This window comes from Aplidium turbinatum, chromosome 3, assembly GCF_918807975.1.
Source record: "Aplidium turbinatum chromosome 3, kaAplTurb1.1, whole genome shotgun sequence".
Lineage (NCBI taxonomy): Eukaryota > Metazoa > Chordata > Ascidiacea > Aplousobranchia > Polyclinidae > Aplidium > Aplidium turbinatum.
The window spans coordinates 2,460,514-2,480,737 of NC_137474.1; the positions used below are offsets into that span (position 1 = coordinate 2,460,514).

Genomic DNA, 20,224 nt, shown 5'->3' on the forward strand with positions numbered 1-20,224 from the left:
CATATATTTTTTTTTGTAACTGATCAGAAAACTGCTTAATTGTGCTACTGTAGAATGATAGATTGATATGCGACAGAATTCCACTTTAGGTCTTATTTAACCGGTTACAGATGGCAGCTGTTACTTCTTACACCCTTAACTAAAAAGTAGTTAACTTGATCGCTGATCAAATGACAGCGCAGAACACTGTATCTGTGCTGTTCATCTTATATTATCACCAGAGCTGTCATAAAGAGCCTACTTGGTCAGTTGCAGACTTTGATTCCCGTACAAAGCAATTGTTGGGCTACCCAAGTCTGGATTCTGCTACATAGACCTGTGGCTCATTGCAGTGCAATTCCTAAGCCAGTATATGTACCAAATTCCCTGATCTTGGAGACAATGATTTGGTCTATAGTTGAAATCATCAGACCAGGAACATATGTCGATTTTTAGCGATGAGTTTACCCATCCTAATGGAGTCTCCTACAAGTCAGCAGTTGTGAAATGAGCAATCAGTGACAACTGAGCTAGCAACATTTCAGCAAGTGCCTGAAGTTGGTAAAGGATGAAACTGAGCAAGCAACAACTGAGCAAGCCGAAAATTGGAATGTCACAATTATGTCACCAAAATAAGTTTGACAAGCGATGACCAAGCAAGTTCGACGTGAGCACGTAAATCTCATTTGTGGACTTGGCAGTAGCTAAAATGTTCTTGCTGAGGTGAAGCACTTGCTGAATTGTCGCATGCCGAGTGGTCCGACGATCTTCTAATGTGTCATTGAAGCCTTCGTTATTTAATAGAACAGATTCAAAATGATTACATATTTTATACCGATTTTTAGGGGGCACATGACCAAGTGCTCCCCTGAATCCGTTCCTGTCTACTAGGGTCAAGTCAACTGCATCATCTGTGTTACTTTATTGCAAAAACTTGTTATGTTGGCAGTTATCTGGATCTATAACTGTATTTCATTTTGAGGTATCTGAGATCTGTGATTACGTGTTCTTCTTCATGTCAAAATCGAAAATATTTTGTCCATCTTGTTTCATTTTACACGTGTGCATTTCGAAAAATTCGTATAATTTCGTATACCGTCCCTTTCCAAAATGTGTCCTTGTTTCAAAGGGCAGCGTTTTATAGAAACTCCATTGTGTTTACTTCTAAAAAAATGTAGGCCTACTTACGTCTTTATTTTCTCTCCATGCGCTGAAACCGGAGCGACTGATGTAAAGTGTGACACCTTCGGAGCTGGAGCGACTGATGTAAAGTCTGACACCTCCGGAGCTGGAGTCACTGGAGTAAAGCCTGACAGCGCAGGATCTATAGAGCCATGTACCGGTACCTCTTTTATAGCGGCACTGCAGCCCTGAGTCAAGTTGCACCCTTAAATTTCAATAAAGCTTAAGCTCCTTGCAAAATAGCAACACCAAGTGATAGAAGAGAGAGTACATAATAATAGGCTTAAGCTTGTTCTGCTACAAATTCCAAACACAGAAGACAGAAATTAACGCACAAACGAAACACTCAAAAGCAGTGGCGCAGCCAGAAAAAAAATTGGGGGGGGGGGGCAAATATTTGATGAATTGAAGAGAACGACAAAGTGTTTGATTTAAGACATCGCCACCTGATGTGCAATGGCGTATCTTGGTGGGTTAAGCAAAGGAAGCAATAAAGCTGGCGGGGGGTTAGAGCGTGCCGAAGGCACGCGTATTCTAGGGGGGTCCGGGGACATGCTTCCACGGAAAATTTTTGCAAAATTACACTCAAATAATGGATTATAGCGCTTTCTGGAAACACTTCTAGGGTAATATTTGTATGAAATTTATAGGCAGATAAACAGCTAGGCTATTAACTTATTAAAGATAGCTGTTACACACAAACGGGCAAAAACTGCGGCTAAAATTAGAGAACACAAAAAACTCAGCTACACAAAAACCCAACAGAGTAAGCGATTCTGAAATTGCTTCCACAGATTAGTTAAAAGAAGCGTAAATCGCGTAAACTTTGCGCGATTTACGATTTGCAAAATTTATTGGTGTCTTTCTGTGTGTCTAAAACAAGTCCTTATGGGGGGTGTTAATAGCCAGATGTCTTGGAAAACGATATAAATCTATACAAATTATATTATATTTTCAACAAATGGTTCAACTTCGGAATCCAAACTTTGAAAAACTGGGGGGGGGGCATGGCCCCTTTCGCCCCCCTGGCTACGCCTATGCTCAAAAGCAGCCGCTCCCACGCTCCATCAACCCACAAAAACTTGTTGATGATACACGGGAGGCAGTGGGTGCATCGAAAAAAAACAGCCATTTACGTAAGTTAGATGCCCCTATAATGTTTCACATGAATTGACCGAAAACGCAAAAATTAGTCACCAACGCATTTTTATTGATTTCGTTGCGCTCCCTATGCGATTGTTGAAATTGCACCGAAACAAGACCACAGACATATAGATATATGAATCCCTGATATAGGTCTTCTAGTTTTTATTAAGCAACATACGGTACGTAATGCAGGTGCATCATTGATCTGTGATCTTGCGTCTTCAATATCTGTCATAGTAGGATTCCTTTAGACTGATGGGAGAGGAGCTTCATCGTATCTCTCTACAAAGATAAAGGGGGTGCATTCAAGAAGATCGTAGATCTCTAAAAGCTTTTTGATCGTGTTCCCTGTAAAGTTATCTGGTGGACACTGAGAAATATTTAATGGAAATGGTGGATTGTGCGACTTATACAAGGTTATGTACACTAATGCCAGGAGCTGGTGTTCGTGTTGGTGACCACTTGACGTAGGAGTAGGAGTACAGTAGGAGTACACACTAAAGTTTAGTATTAAGCTCTCTACTCTTCATTGTCGTTCTCAGAGGCTTTGTCAAGAGAGTTTCGAGCCGGTGTTCCTTGGGAAGATCTTTATGCAGATGACTTAATTATTTTAGCCGACGGCCTGGAACAATGAGTGTGTACAGAGAGGCTCCTGCCTTGGAAAGAAGCATTGGAAAAGAATGGCTTGAGAATGAACACTGATAAAACCAAGGTCGATCTGTGGTATACGCCTTGAAGAACTACACGATTCAAGCAGATTTCCTTGTGCTGTCTATCGCAAAGGTGTAGGTCGCAACAGCATTCACTGCAACGGATGCCACAGTACTGGGTATAAAGAGATGCAGTCGATCTGATCACTTTGTTCGAAGACTCTGACTTTAGATGCTCTCGATACCTAGGCATCACAGCCCATTCGATCGACGGAAGAACGCAAACAGATGTTCAAGTGGTCGGGAAAACTGCAAGTTGTAAGCTCTTTTCGTTTTCTTAGAGACTTACTTTCCGCAGCAGGAGGATGCGATTACACAATAACGCCGCGTGGAAAAGCAGCTTAAAAAGCATTCAGAGAACTGTTGCCAGTCTTAAGATCACTCCACCTGTCTTACAAAACGTGTGGGAGAGTGTATAATAGGCTACTTGTGTGCGACATCGACAAATATGTTATGTGAAGTCCAACAATGCAACAACAAAAATGGTCTGACCACAAATGCGGTCATCCGTGTTGCAAGATCGACTGCTGGTTCTTGCTGACAAGGCTCCGCTGGTATGCACATGTAGAAAGATCTAACAGTGCATTGAATTTGGCCCGCAATTTCCAAATTCCAAGAAGACGTGGGGTTGGTATAGGCCAGTTAAATTGGGAATCGATAATAATAAAAGATCTTCGAGAGTGGAGTTTATTGAGATCTGACCCCTGTGACCCTGAGAAGTGGAGTGAGATGTGCAATTTGCCACGTGTGCAGCTAGCCAGTTATCTGGAGTGGGGACTACAAAAGAACTGCCTCTCAAAACCTAAACGTTAAAAAACAAAACTCGGCTACAATGAATGGAAGATGGAATGAAAGATTTCTATGGTGGAATGGAAATGGGATGGAAGAAAACTTCAGGATGGAAGATGAAATAAACGTCCAATAAGAAAATTTTGACAGCCTTTTTAAAGGAACAATGGTTTGGACGAGTCTCTCCACACGATGATGGTTGAAGTGGAATCAAAATATAATAAACTCCAAACCTATCGTTCCGATACCGGTAACTTTTGACCCTCGCGATAATGAGCCTCTAACACCAAATAATCTTCTACTGATGGTATGCCCTTTACCAAATTTCCCCCTAGGTTGTTTGAAAAGAAGGACTGATTTGACGTTCGACGTCGGTGGGAGCAAATCCAATAAATAACACATCAATTTTGGCAAAGTTAGAACAGGCAATATTTGCCTCAAATTATCTAGCCACAAAAATGTTACCAGAAGAAAATAAATCTTCTTGTTCATTGATCGACCATTCTCAGCGGCGCTCTAAACGATCTATGGGTAAGGTTGTAGAAACCTATCCTAACAAGTGCGGAACTGTTCGAACTGTACTTGTAGACCCAACATAATGCGGTAAAATGGCCAATATCCAGATTATTCGTCATCTAGATGGTATTGGTTAATAAGTGAACCTTTAAACAGGTCAAAAAACTGTGCACTCGATGTAGCTTAACTTATATTGAAGTTTTAAAGTAAATTCATACATTTGTAGGGGTAGGCTATGTTACAATTCGTTTATATTGTTTATACGTCTTGTATATCCATTATGCAACCATGTGTTTTTATCATTTTGTGTCGCTGTTCAGTCAAGCTTGAAATCATTGTTCAGAAAACTTTTTTTTCTTCTTGTCGTCGTAAGCTAAGGAATCGTTTGTGCGTCTCTTGACGTAATTTCTACTAGTTATCGTAATTTTGCGGGTCAGACCAGTTTACGGGTCAAACTAGTCCATTCTCTGTGTCTCTGTGTGAATCTAAATATGTCCATCACAACAAAACAGATATTGAGTGGTGGCTACAACGCATTTCACAGTTTACGATAATTAGATTAGTGTATCATAGAGTCAAGACATCTGCTGCTGCATAAGATAGTATCATTTTATGCCAACTATCGAAGTGCAGAAATGAACTCGTGAAGATCTGTATGCTACAACTATTTGGTCCAAAAATACGGCAAGCAGAAACGTCAGTCGACTTCTGCTATTGATGATGGTGATGATAGTATTGATATGGATATGAGGTGCAAAATATCAAGAATCAGTGAAAATCTGCAGGTATTAATTTACTAGTTGATTAGTCTGAAATGTAATAGCCTATATATCGGTTTTATTTGACTTTTCATAGGCATATTGGCCCATTTTAACAAGAAACAGTACAGAAACCGACTACTATACACTTTTCTGACTGCTGGCTCTGACTCAATCTGTCAGGAGCTTGTACTCCACACTGCACATGCTTTGAAGTCGTGGTTGAGAGCTTTACTATCTTCCTGTTAGGCGTAGAAGATCAAGTGTAGAGCAAGTTCAGTCGTATGATCAAGGACTGCCTTTTGGCTAAAAAGAAGGCCGATGCTGTCTTTGTTGATATTGAATGGTTGTGTACGCGCTAATTGTTGTGTTTTACAGTTGGTTTTACAGGAGGTAGAAGATGCTTTCAGCATTGAGCGTCATTTGAAGCGATTGAAAGGGGAGATGGCGAAGGGGGAAAGCCGTCGCAACAACGGGTCGGTTCGCGACCGAATGTTGCGCACTCGATCCACGCGTTTGCACGATGTGAACGAAATGTCGGTTGCGGATCTGCAAGCGAAATATCCGCCGTTAAGAACCGCTATTTGGGTATGTTGAACATTACGTTCATTTTTATATACATATGGCACTGTTTCAAGACTAAAGCCAGTATGACGTACTGGTTAGTAAGGTGACTAGGATCTAGCTGACATCAGATATATCAGGCGATAACTATCAGGCGATCGCTGCTGGAACTTGCTAGCTTAGTGTAGTAAACTCACAGTATAAACACAGAAGCCTGATTAATTGACAAATAGATTTCGCCTTTAAGGATTATTATCCGACTGACCCTGTGTTTATACTATATGAGTTTTAATATATCCTATATAATGATAGAAATAGTGGATGTATGTGAGGGTTAATTTGAGGTTTTTGTCTGTGCAGATGATCGAAGAAATGAACAGTCTGGTGCAAAAAGATTGTGTTGAACTGCTCTCAGAAACTAGCTACCACCGTTTTTATCAGAACGTTAAAAAGCAGAAATTGCCGGCGGACATTCTGAACTTAACAGGTAACATGACTAAACGTGCATTTTCATTATATCAAGTTAAGTTTAAACTATTTTTTCTTGCTTGAAGAGAAGGGTTCACAATTGACGTCACCCAGTTTTTTACCCCCTCCTCCAATATCAACTTTTAGGTACCCTCCCCAGTTACCGGTTGACGTTGAACGCCCCCTTATTTGTAGTTCGTACAGTATGCATAGTAACTATTAATTAATAGATAATAGTTCATTTTTTAGACAAGGACGAGTTTACTCCAAGCTGGCTACTCACGGTACCGTCACTCTTTCATGATAGTTATCATGGCTACATCACAACCAATGCAGTAAGCATCAATTTTCAATGCATGCTTTGTTACAGCAATTGGTGATTATAATTAAGCTAATTAAGAATGTAAAAGTTGATTAAGAACATTACTGATGTCCTGCATAGCGAGCCATCGCACTTGATTGATAATCGCTAAATGTGATACCAAGAAAAAGGCCCTTGATGGTTGTGTGTCTCCCTCCCATTATATTGTTTAGTGAAGCGAATGTTGCTCAATGCCCGCACTTGTGCTGGCCATCGAGTTGATCTATATGCTTATTGTTTGTTGTAGAATCCAGAATCAACATATCCGGTTATACGGTTTAAAGAAGAAGATGGCTTCACTGTCATGGTCGACGGGTGTCAAGTAATTGGCATGGATAATTTAGTGGATGCAGTCGCCGTGCTGTTGAGTACTTACTGGGTGTTTAACATCCAGTAGCCTACCCCAAATCCACTAAGCATACCTTGTCTTTTTTGTCTACCCACATTTTACATTTAGATGTGGAGGTAACAAGCAAGGTATTGCGTTTTGTGAATAAATTGTAATGGGCAGTGATTATGCAGGATGCTCGGAAGGTTTTTAGGAGATCAGAAAACGTGCGCCGGTATCTCGTTGTTGCAAGCATGTTTTCTTAGCTCTTTAAAAGCTATCCATCATCCTATGTAATTTTTGTAGTTGTTGTGGTCTGTATTTTTTATCGTCCTATATGTAAAGAATGAAGATGCTTCATCGTTTTTCGTTTTCTTTCCACTTGTTCATTTCTACAAAACACGATTTCTTGATAATCTTGATTTGTGAAGGTAAATTTGCTGTGTATACTGTCTTTTTCAATAAAACCTTAAGCAGTTATTGCACTGTAAGTTTATCTAAAAGTTTCTATTGGAACCATAGGAAGGTTAATTGGTACCTCAAAAAGGTACTAAATAAGAAAAAAAAACCTGAAAGGTATTTTATCGAACGTTCAGAAGGCTCATAATAGTACCTCAAAAAGGTACTAAATAAGAAAAAAACCCTGAAAGGTATTTTATCAAAGGTTCATAGTAGTACCTCAAAAAGGTACTAAATAAGAAAAAACCCTGAAAGGTATTTTATCGAACCTTCAGAAGGTTCATAATAGTACCTCAAAAAGGTACTAAATAAGAAAACAAACCTGAAAGGTATTTTATCGAACGTTCAGAAGGCTCATAATAGTACCTCAAAAAGGTACTAAATAAGAAAAAAACCCTGAAAGGTATTTTATCAAAGGTTTATAGTAGTACCTCAAAAAGGTACTAAATAAGAAAAAAACCTGAAAGGTATTTTATCGAACGTTCAGAAGGTTCATAATAGTACCTCAAAAAGGTTCTTTTTAAGAAAAAAAAAACCTTTGGGGGTTATTGAAAGAACCCTGTATTGGTTCTTTCAAGAACCCCCTAAAGGGTTCTTTTCCTAAAAAGAACCCCATTCGCAGTAGCTCCCTTATAGGTTCTTTCAAGAACCTCCTAAAGGGTTCTTTTCTTAAAAAGAACCCCATTCGCAGTAGCTCCCTTATAGGTTCTTTCAAGAACCCCATAAAGGGTTCTTTTCTTAAAAAGAACCCCATTCGCAGTAGCTCCCTTATAGGTTCTTTCAAGAACCCCATAAAGGGTTCTTTTCTTAAAAAGAACCCCATTCGCAGTAGCTCCCTTATAGGTTCTTTTTCGAGCCTTTTTCGTTTACAGTGTGGTCTACAATAATAAAGAGTTGCGTTTGTTTATAGATAGCTTTGTTTTGCTTATTTGTCTGAATTGTTAAGCGAAGCAGTGTATGAGGGAGTTAGTAGCCCACTTAGCAGATCCAATACTGTTGAAGTCAACAAATATAAAACAAGTTATACATTCTTCAAAATGCCAAACTCAAAATAGCCTGTCAAACGCATTGAAACAAGCCAAATTTCTCAAAATTGGCCTAAAAACCGCCAATATGGTAACTTTGTTTGAGCCATATCGTGCACAGTAGCTCTTGGCTTCCTATCCATGGTGCTGTTATAGAGACCTCCTTGATTTTGAAAATAAAAAGCAGAACAGGTTAACTGCTTTAAACATTGCACTTATTGCACTGGGATGGGACCTAAGATTATGTCATTATCTCACTCATCTCATGCAATCTTATGTGTTACTGTCGATAAAAAATAATATTTTGTCTTCAGTAATTATCGCATGTGCAGTTGTGCACTTACTACACATATGAGCCTAAGATTACATCATTATCTCATTCGTGCAATCTCATATGTCAAGGTATAAAAAAACTGATATTTTGTATTGCAGTGATTGCGTTTAAACTTACTGAATATTAATGAATAAAGCTATACAAAAACAAGTATGTTTGTTTAAGACAAATATTGAGCACAATAAGCCTGATCGCCACCTTTGGGTAAAGGATAGAAGAGTTTGTAAAGCTCTGGTTTTTAGTTTGTATTCAATGTGGTTCACTTTCATGTAATACAAATAAACAAATATTTTTATGAATCCAGCAGATACGTTCAAAGAAATGTATTCTCTTTGCTTTAAAACAATTAAACAGTATTGCCAAACAACAACAAATCTCGATCGAGCGGGCTTTTGCCCTTTCGCTCCGCGGGAGGTTGCATTCCTCCCCGAGCCCGCCTTGGGAAAGATAGCAAAAACAAACTGCTATAAAATTCTTCATTTTAAATGAACCTTCTGCGCCTCCAGCAGTGGTAGTAACTTTTTGAGCAGTCGTAGCTTCAAGAACAGCTGCCATTCCTGTTGTGGTTTCTTGTTGGGTTTGAAGGATAGTTTGCACTGATTGATCATCATTGCAATTGTAGGTGGTGCAACAAGCTCTTTCACATGTTCTGAAATCAAAAGACACGTCAGTAAGCTTATCCTATTGTTTTGTCACCCGAAAACATCACCCGAAAATAGAAGCGTTTGTTCTTGTCAGTTTTTGTGGAAATCGCCGTTTCAATATTGATTACAACTTAAATAAACATAACCTAAACTTAAAAAAAAATGAAAAAAGACATAAAACTAAACAAAATCTGGCAACCCTCCTTGTCACAATCACTTGACAAAGCCCAGACGGCAGGCTGCATTATATGTTCTCGAACAAGTGTGCCATTTTGATTGTGTAATTCTTTTAAGATGTTACTGTCGATTACTGTCCTAAAGTAACTTTTAATTATGCAATCTTCTATTGCAAAACAAACTTCTAGAAGATCTTTCTTTCATGTAACACTAAAAGGTTCTCTTAGGAGAATTGCCTTTTCGTTATGGCATAACGTTATGCTTTCGTGTTAGATCGATTCAAGATGTTGCATTTGGCTTTGGTAAGGCATTCCACGTTCAACTGCACCAGTACGACAGGTGGAAATGCCTGCACTGAAAAGTGCATTTGCTCAGGAGGAAGAGTTGCTCTCGTTGGACACAGAGGTCGAGGGTTTATCCTTTTGCTACCCCAGGTGCCCAGTGAATTGCGGTCTCTGGTTGTTGCCATTCGCTTCAAAAACTTGAATTACCAGGACTCACCACGAGGAGGTTAGCAACTTGAAGGTTTTCTAGCTTGACGGAACGTTTTGAGTGGTATACCGTTATGACGTCACAAACACATTTACATCCAGCGAAGTTCACCAGGAAAATGAGTTCTTACGACCTAACATTAACGTAGTTTCTGGAAGTTACCGGTCAAAGCAAACCAGCTATAAATAGTGGTATAATCTACCTAGTATTTGATGAGAGTATATGAGATGATGAAAATATGTTATGAGTACATGAGAGTCGTATTACTGTACAGTAGAAATTGGTACTATTAGAAGTTGGAGACGATTTTAAAAGTTGAAGTTGTTGTCCATTGAGAGAGTTGAATTGAGAAGTTGCTGTCGAAATTATTGGGAGTTTATTTTGATTATTTGTTGGAAGTGTTGAACTATTCGTTAAAGTCCTTCAAAAATTTCTATCAACAGTCTCACAAGCACAACTATTCGACCATTTATTAGACTGTTGAACGTTTGATATCCTAATAAACTACGTTATCAATCTTTCCAAAGTACTTTGCAATGTATAGGGGAGATGTGAGACCAGTGGGTCACTTTTGACGTTTTTGCATGTGCAGGTTTTATTTGCCTCGTAAAATGGGATTTAGAAGTCTTAACATAAACTTTAATCTATCCTTCAACATACCACAGCATTTAACTCAAAATGTAAGAGAAAAGTTGTTTATTTTGCTTGCAAAAAATCCAACTCAAGTGAACCATTGGTCCCCACCGATGGGGACCATTGGTTCAAGGGTTGGGGACCATTGGTTCATAACATCTTGTTGAAGAAGAACTCAAGCACCGTCCAATACAAATGTAATTTTCATCTGCATTATTTGCTTGTTTATTTTTATTGCTAATTACATGGTCTTGCAGTTTAGTTTATATTTCCAGCAACCAAAGTATATTAGGAAATTAAAGTAGGGGAAAGTGGTGTAACGTGGACCAGTGTGTAATTTGGACCAGTCCCCTAACTCAAAAAATAAAAATCGTTTTGTCAGTATTTTTGAACAGCTTGAAAGAAAAAATAATAATAGCCCGGATGTGAAAAACTCAGCTCATTAGGTTTAGAAACGTGGACGGGAGATTGGAATTTGTGGTTTTGGGTATGCTGATGTTATTTTGGGGAGTTGATTGCTAAGCGCTGAGACGTTATTGGCATGACGTTTGAGTCTGATATGATGTTGGTATTATCTTTAACCTATAAGGAGATGTTGTGCTCAATTACAAGACTTGTAACCAAGTGTGGAAGTCATAGTTGGTAATTTTTAACAGTGCATGACAGTGTGTAATTTGGACCAGTCATCTCATCTATGCAGCATCGCGTCAGTTCAAAATTCCCAAAGCTGTAGTGTTAAAACATGTCCATAACAAGCTACCAATAAATATGCTACACAAGTGTCAAAAACCATTGGTCGACAATTTGATCTTCCCGAAAATATTGAAGATCAACTGGTCAAACATGTTTTGGAAATGGAGTGAAGATTTTATGGTTTAGGGGCCATAGATTTAAGAAAGCTTGCATATGACATTGCGTCTGCCAATAATATCAATACCCGCTTCAACAGTGAAAAGGGTCTGGCTGAAAAAGATTGGCTTAAGGGATTCTTGAACCGTCATCCAGAAATTTCATTTCGAAGACCTCAAGCAATTTCAGTTGAAATTACATACTCCAATGGTCCAAAATACACACCCCAATGGTCCAAAATACACACCATATGTGTAATTTGGACCATTTTTAAACATTTTTTATTGCTTAATTATTCTGTATTTTTTTATTGTATGTGATTTATATTTTCTACACTGGTTTGCAAGTACCTAGACTGTATCTGGGTGAAAAATAATACACATTGACCGGAAGTTGGCTGAGTTGTGCTTATTTTTCTTTAAGGGGTTCAAAATACACACCTTTCCCCTACATGTCCCTTAGAAGCCGTTTTGACGTCATCACTATCGAGTTAATGATTGCATGGTGGTCTGTTAATACGTTTAAGGCTAAAACCAATTTAAAGTTTGGAGATTCCGTAGAAGATGTTGAGAAATTTGCTTATCGCTGTGGTTGCTAGGTAGGCAAACAATACTGCTGATTCAGCATTCAGCTGATCCACTGGTCCCACTAGGTTGTGAACCATTGGTCCCTATGGTGGCCACTTGCACTTGGCATGGCCTTAGTTGAAACTTGGACTAGCTTTTCAGATCTGCTATTTGCCATCACCTGACTAAAATGCAATAAGAATTTTTCCTATTAAACCACATTCCATAAGCATTTTTGTCTAGTAGGCTACAAAATACAAATTCTATTAGACGTGAAAATTTTGCTTTTTTGCCTCAAAAATCGTTTTATTGTCTCAAATCGTAAACAGTCTTGTGTTTTGTTCAAAAACTCGTAGACAAAAATGGCGTTGTATCTCAATACCACAGTCAAAATTTCAACTATCCATTTTAAATGGAAAGGAGAAAAAAAGCTCCTGAGTCACTGGTCCCTATGATCCACTGGTCTCACATCTCCCCTACATATTAACGACCTGTTTTACTCTGATGCTGCGAGTTCGCTGTGGCAAGCAACGATCATGCTGCTAAAAGCGAAACACAATCTATTGCTTTCCAACGTATCTTTACGTGTAAGAGACAGAAAAAATCATGACACTCCCAAATCTGGCAACACTGAAGTCGAAGTTAGTTATAAATCAATATGGAGTCGAAGTCGATATTTTTTTCCCGACTCCACAGTCCTGATATTGAGTCGTAGACATCTTGTATGCTTGCTTGGTAAGTGGAATTTTTCTGGTCACGTTTTGTTTGAAAAACTGTAAGTTTTGGAAATATAAGGATACTCTGCTTCCGCCCCATTAGCTCAGTGGTTACGCGCCCGGCTCAAGATCACACGGCGCAAGTTCGACTCTCGTGGTGTGCGCTTGAGCAACGCATTTCAGGACTGCTCTCCATTCAGCGGCACCTAGTGAATGGAATAATTCCCCAGCAACAACACTTCAACATCGGAAAATTTCACTGTCAATCTCGGTAACCGGCCCTGCGGAAAAAGCCTCTACAAGTATGCGAAACTACTAGGAATAACCTATCAAAGCTTTGTCAGTCCGAGGATAAAGAATCAAAACTAACCAACCAAGTTATCTCTTCATATGAAAATCACAATACTCCTGTGTTTGTGGCTTCAAAACCAACCGACCTCTGACTAAAAAAACAAAAATGAACCGAAATTATTATCAAACGAGTTTTTTTCACTGGCATTGCTTTCAAATGTTATTCCATAGTAAATTCACCCAGTTCAAGTAATTTTATGTTAACTCGATTGATGAGTTTTAACAGAATGAGGTAAAAGTATTTTATTTTTATTGAAATATTGTTTCAACACAATACACTCATTATTATACAAAGTGTTTGCGACTTTTACAGAGACTTACATAATTCTATAGCGCGCCTGGGCTAAGGTGACCCCAGGTACCCTTCCACCTCCTTGAGTTCGTTGAATTATCATATGAACTAATGCTGCGCAATCAGTCATGCATGTTGATTCATCCGCACACATCCCCAGTGTAATGTTTGCTGCACAAAAATATTAAATGATAAGACATTTTGTCATAGGCATTTCTTATCGTACCTATAAGGTTATGCTTGGTAGTTAAACAATTCGAGCTAATAACTACTTTGTTTGTTTGTTTATCTTTATCCTGCATTGCGGGAAAGCGGACTTGAGCGCTATGCATCGGTGTACGCCTTTCGACATACACCTTACCCACGCTGCAGCCGACGGCAATGTCTGTTTTCCGGTTGTCTACTCTACTTATGACTTAAATTTGGTACTACCCATTACTCGAAATCGATCACTAGGTAGAGGCAATTATCGTTAAGTTTCTTCCCCAGAGAAACAACAGCAAGTGCGGGTGGCGGGAGTCGAACATGCTGGCTCTCGACTGCGAGCTCAACGCGCTAACCACTCGGCTCTACTGTTAACTGTATAATGTGATTCAAAAATTAAAAACACTTAAAGCTTCAAAAATGTTCTTACAGTTTGAAAAATTTCTTAATAAAGCCCTCCCAATAGGCCAAGATCACTTGAATAAATAATGACTTCATAGAACACACATAAGATTATTTGTTTAAAATTTAACTTAGCTTCTACAAGACATCGTACAAAATGCGATCAACAATGTCTACCATTGTGTAATAACAAAGGAGGATGCAAGTGATTGACAGCTGAAGAGATACTGCATCCAGATGCATGTGGCATAACAAATCAAGGTAATTTAAATTCGAGCCATAACGTTGGTTGGGAATATGTCTTTGGTTAGATTTTACTTAATTCATTTCATGGACCAAACCCGCTAACAAATTAAAAACTAAAACAATTCTAACCACGTAATTCCGCTGGTTCAGTGATGATTACAGATTCCACTCGCAAACAGAACTGATTGAAGGTGAAACACCGACTCTCTTGAAAGCTGCTGGAATAAATTACCTGTGATCCAGACTCGAAATTTACGCCCGTAAAACATGTTAAAGTTTGGGAACGACTTGAACCCAAACAAAAACACAAAACAAGTATTTGCGTAATATACTTCATCTTATACCAAAGTTCCAAAAACCAACTGAAAATAAAAGCAATTAGGTGTCTCGTGTTAAAAAATCATGTTCTTCTCACTGTGTATAGCCTTTCAATGAGACCTCGGTTTTAATTAACGTGACCTTAATGATACACACTGAAAACGTGAACTAAACATTTATCGTACGCAGTCCAATTACAACGAGACTTTAGATTCGTATTTAAGTTTACTAATTCTACAGCACTTTTCTACTTTTAGTTTACCAATAATTGGCCTTGTGGTAAAAAGTGCCAATATGAATATTGGTAATATAGGAAATTGCAGACCTACAGCTTTATTTACGGCTATTTTCAAGCTTTTTGAGCATATAATTCTGCATTTTATTTCGTCTTTTCTTGTGACTAGTGACACCCAATTTGGTTTCAAGTCTAAGCATAGCACTGATAAGTATATCTTTCTCTTGAAACAAATTATCTCTTCGTATGAAAATCATTATACTCTTGTTTGTGGCTTTTTTAGGTCTATCGAGAACGTTTGAAAGATTTCAATTCAAAGTTAATGGTTGCAAGCTGCCGTTTAAGAGCCAACCAATTTGTCTTGGGATGAAGTTAGATCAACAACTTACAGTACGTACAAGCAGCACATGTAAGGCTTGTGTGCAAAAATATCTGAACGCAATGGTCTTTTGATGTGTCTAGCAGGAATTACATGGAGGGTAAAACCATCTACCTTTTGCATAAGTGGCCTGGCACTTGCCTACAGTGCCGCGGAATATGCAGCTCCGGCATGGTGTAGCACCAAACAAAAAGTTGAACACTTGCTTGAGTGAGACAATGCGCATTGCTGCTGAATGATTACGACCAACACCACAGCGATACCGACCAGCACTGTCAAGCATCCTACCCGCTCATGTACGCATAGAAGCGCTTGTATCTTCATTAGTGAATAAAGCCTGTGCTGATCCGAACTACGTACTACACAATCTCGTATCCGCTTTCAATGTCCAAATTATACAATGTTTATCATCACGACAACTCTTTTTAATACATGCTTCAAATCTCCAGCTTGCTGATTTTAGCATGTCGGATGGCTAGTCTAAGGAGCTGAGCACTGCTCCAAACATAAAATCCCGTATTTCTTTATTTGATATCTCTTCTTCCTCCTCACTCCCACTTAGGTTCTGAGCTCCAGATACGGGAGTAGGTAACGTTGAACTGATTGAGAAGGGGAGTTGGTGGTTTTATTGGTTGGCACGTTGAAGCATGAGGACTTCTGCTGCGTGTTAGCGCAGTGTGTCGGAGCAAACAGCCATCCACATCATTTTCTGGTTGTACTGTGTATACCTCTCCCAACAGAATAACAGGCCTCCGCAAACTTGATGATAAGACAAAAACTGGCTCCAAATTTTTCCATTCCGCTGATCACAAACTTTCTGCTTCATACAATCGACGATGACGAGGATAAAATTAACCATAATGTGCTGTTTAATAAACTAAGTGATCAAAATGTACCATTTTTATTTGCTTTCATCGCTCTTGGTATTCAGACTAAACAATGCAAGTAAACTAGGGAAACCTATTATCTGTATCGTTTTAAATTACAAATGGGGTGAGACAAGATGGTGTTCTCAGCCCACACTTATTTTCAACACACATGTTGGAAGTACAGTTAATCATAATTTTTAGAATCACATTTTTTTTGTGGATGACATTTGCTGCTCTTCCCTAACCTAGGTGATCTGAAAGGCCTTATTAAAGTGAGTGAAAACTCTTTACTGCGTAGGAAGTAAGAGCTAACTACTCGAAGTGCTCAACTTCTGTCGAAAACGTGTTCTTTAAGGGATGTTGTGTTTCCTGTTATGTGTTTTAACTTTGGTGTAAATATCCTCGTACCTTAATTAATCATTGGCGTGTTGCATGTAACGACAGTTTACATAATATGATGCCAGGATTACTTCGTTATGCAAGTGCTCGCATTGTTGAAATTAAAAAAAAATAGTTTAAATTTGAAGCACTACATTGGTCGTTTGAGGCTACAAAAATTGTCCATTCTAAACCTAGATTGGTAATGCTTTTATTTGTGTATAAATTGCCATAAAAGAGAAACAACGTGAATATTATGTCAACATCTAACTAAAGCGTTTATCTTTGTGAACACAGCTTTGAACATAAATAAACGCAATTCGGCCAAGCAGAGTCTTTATTTATATGAAAGTTGATATAGCAATCTGAAGAACACACGACGCACAGACACTACAGACACTTGGAGCACATAAACCAGGACTTTCTCTTGCATCCAGGCATTTCGTAAATTATTGTTGTTTTTCCTTCTGTCTGCATTGGCTAGTGGTACAATCTGTTGTATCGGATTCCTAAAGGAACATGTAGTACGGTAGTAGTCTAGTTTTAATCCGGTGGCGTTCCCGTTACCATGAGTGGCCGAATTCACATCCACGTGCTGCAATCACATTCACACCTTGCCTCCACATCGACCTGTAAAAAGTGTCTTTTCTTGTCAAGCCAACGTTACTGCTGATTTCCTCCTCAATTTGCCTTTTCTACGTTTTCTAGGGTTCCTTATTTTCTAGAACCATCGGCTCGCAACTGCAGCAGTTTTCAAAATACCATCTTCACCCCTCCTCAAAATCGCCTTCACCAACTTATCAACATTCTCATTCAACCTAAGCAAGCTCATGTTCTTTGATATTCCTTTTGTCCATCAACATGTTGTGCAGAAAGTGATCAATGAAGGGGATGCGGTGTTGTTGAGACATCAACAAATTCTATGTCACTTAAGAGAGGAGAGCATCCATTCATCGAGCATATGTCCGCAATGACATCTTTCAATGATGTTGTGCCTCCGATTTGCTTGCATTGATACCATGAATTCATAATGAAAATACTTCACAAGTGTAAAAAGATTCTCAATGTACTCTCTCTTGTGCAATTTTTGTTCCGGCAAAGAGCAAGCATCATTTTCATCATCATTGTATGGCATCAATGAAGCATTACAGATTTAATTTATCCAAAGTTTGCTTCATGCACATCATCTGAAGGAAGAGGAAGAGCTCCACTTCTTTTTGGTACGACATTATGTTCAAACCAATCAAATAATGCAGCAAACCCTAATAAAAAAGGGTTTCCAAATAAAACTTTTTTTATGCTATTCTAATGCGTTTTGAGATGTCTCAAGTGCCCAGTGTCCACTTTTGAGGACACGTCACACGTATGAAGTTTTATCAAGAATTAAAGCAAAGTACTGTGCCAAAAATTATCATAGTTTATAAACGAGCGATTATAGTATAATTTATGTTAGACACAAAATTGACAGAATCAAACAATTACTTAAGAATAAATTATATTTCAAATTATGCCCAGTTGACTTTGCCGAAAAGCGTGAGCTCAATGCAATGCTTATCCACAACATCAAACAAAACAACTCCACGTGATTTCTTTGATGAAAGCATAACTTTTATGGTAAGTAAAATATTTTCAAAAACGTGAAAGGAAAGTGAAGATATTTTGATACAAAAAGTGTCCACTTTTGAGGACCCTAAGCACTGAAGGGTTAAAGTAATTTTTAATTACGCAATCGTTTATTGCGAAACTTGCTTCTAGAAGATTTTCCGTTCGTGTGATTCTCGAAACATCTTTGACTTGTTGACCAGAAGAACGAGTTCTTGTAATGTAATATTACCATAGTTTCTGGAAGCTTCTGGTCTAAGCAAAACTAGTATATATAGCCGCATGATTTGAGTAGGATTTATAGAGTTGCGTATTAAGGGGATTAGAAGTTGAGAGGTCGTAATAAAAAGTATGTTGAAGACGATTATAGAGTTCTAGCCGATTTTCAATACATGGTAAAAGTGAAAATTATTGCCAATTGTAAAGGTTCTGTTGAGAGTGGTTACGTATATCTATCTGGAAGTCGACGAAGAAGATAGCTGTATTTCTGGAAGCAATCTACCATCTCAAAAGTAGAACTACAGTATTCGACAGTTAATTGACTGTAACGTTTGATATCCAAATAAACTACGTATGCGTTTCCCAACCGGGCTGCCATTTACAATACTCAAGGGTGCCGCGAGCTATTTCTCATATTTGTTTTTTATCTGTCTTCAAAGAGTAAGCTTGGATCATATCAGTTAATAAAGGGTTTCAAGCACGATTAGTTTTCCCGCATTATTAAGGGCAATATCTTTTGTTCTACTGAAGGCCTATAGACGTTCACAATCACAAATTCTTTATGTGGCACCTTTATATCGCTGTGGCTTTGTGATGTCAGTGTCTGTACAAATTCTGCTGATTGCCGGATGTAATTCAGTGGGTGAATGTTGCACATGGAAAGGTTTATGCTTATTAAGTCTGCTAAGGCAGGAGCAGTAGGATATATTAAGTTTCACAATGACTTCAAAATAAGTAAACTTTACTCTGTTTTTTTTTCAACAAAATTTCGTTTTAGAAAGCTTATAATTTCCAACTAAAGTTGAAATGTTAAAATATATTATTATCATGATTTTTGAAGGTGGTATTAATTATTAATTGCCTTTCCAGAGAGCACGCACAGCAAGCGAACTTGCCTACTTTTCTCTACACTGCATTAGAGCTGAAAGTCAAGCAGAGAAACTACAAATAGGCTACACTACTATGTTTCGAAGTCTTTTTGATAGAAAACGGTTAAAGTTTGTTTCAACAACCTGCTGCATTCGAGGTGAAAAATTATCGGTCTGCCGCAGGGTGCCACAAACTATTTTTCCTTCTGAATGGTACCATAAGCCTAAAAAGCTTAGGAACCACTGAACTATGTCATCAATCTTTCTAAAGTCACTTCACGTGTAAGAGATAGAAAGAACTGTGGCACAAGCAATATATAGAAACAAAAAATAAAAACTCGAAGACTATAGGAATTGAAAAAAAAACTTGAATCTATTCTTAGGCTAATGGTTTCGAAAAGTTTGTGAACATCACGCTTAGAGTTTGTATTCTATGTGGTTCACTTTTATGTCATCATCATCATCATAATCCATCGTCGGTTTGTTCCCCACTAGTGGGGGTGGCCGATTGTTTCCGCGCAGCAATTGTCTTAATCCCTTTTCTCCATTTCACCCTGTCCCTTGCATCTTCCTCCTTCAGTCCAACTTTTTTAAACTCATCCTTCACTTGTTGTTTCCACGTTCTTCTTGGACGACCGCGTTTCCTCTTCCCATCCACCTTTAGATCTAGTGCCTTTCTAAGAAAACTTCCTTCCTCCCTCCTTATCACATGTCCATACCATCTTACTCCATTTGCCCTTGCCAGTTGGTCTATGGTCTCTCTCATGTCTAGCATATCCAACAATTCTTCAGTCCTTTTTTCCCTTCTCGTTTTCACCCCACACATTGCTCTCACCATTGACCTTTCCGTTCTTCTCAGGATTGCCAGTTCACTCTCTCTCAATTTAATGTGACGAATGGAATTCCTTTCCAGCAGATACGGTCAAAGCAAATAATCGCTTTTCATTTAAAAACAGTTAAGCATTCTTGCCGAATAATAATGACAAGATAGCGAAAGAAACTGCCACAAATTTCTTCATTTGAAATGAACCTTCTTCGCCTCCAGTGGTGGATTCCGCTGCAACGACAATCATTTTAAGTTCGGTTGGAGCTTGTGGTGCGGTGTACTGAAGGCTCCACAACGATAACGTTTTGGCCAGTTGCCACTTTGCAGTGCAATGCTGC

The 20,224-nt window shown here is 38.6% G+C and overlaps 2 protein-coding genes across 2 annotated transcripts in view; one reads left to right on the forward strand and one right to left on the reverse strand.

Annotated features, from left to right (window-relative positions):
• Window positions 1-20,224, reverse strand: part of LOC145767460 (uncharacterized) — a 47,564-nt gene that overhangs the window by 9,125 nt on the left and 18,215 nt on the right. Inside the window, exons 3-4 of the mRNA XM_082579285.1 lie at window positions 13,369-13,510; window positions 9,111-9,268 (exon numbers count right to left, since the gene is read on the reverse strand). Coding sequence (XP_082435411.1) covers window positions 9,111-9,268; window positions 13,369-13,493 — 283 coding nt within the window. The 5' untranslated portion in view covers window positions 13,494-13,510. The remainder of the gene's footprint in view (window positions 1-9,110; window positions 9,269-13,368; window positions 13,511-20,224) is intronic.
• On the forward strand, window positions 4,897-7,271 carry LOC145767624 (uncharacterized). Its single transcript, XM_082579480.1, has 5 exons — window positions 4,897-5,107; window positions 5,459-5,668; window positions 6,005-6,131; window positions 6,362-6,447; window positions 6,721-7,271. The coding sequence occupies exons 1-5, from the start codon at window positions 5,063-5,065 to the stop codon at window positions 6,868-6,870; spliced, it is 618 nt and encodes a 205-aa protein (XP_082435606.1). The 5' UTR covers window positions 4,897-5,062; the 3' UTR covers window positions 6,871-7,271.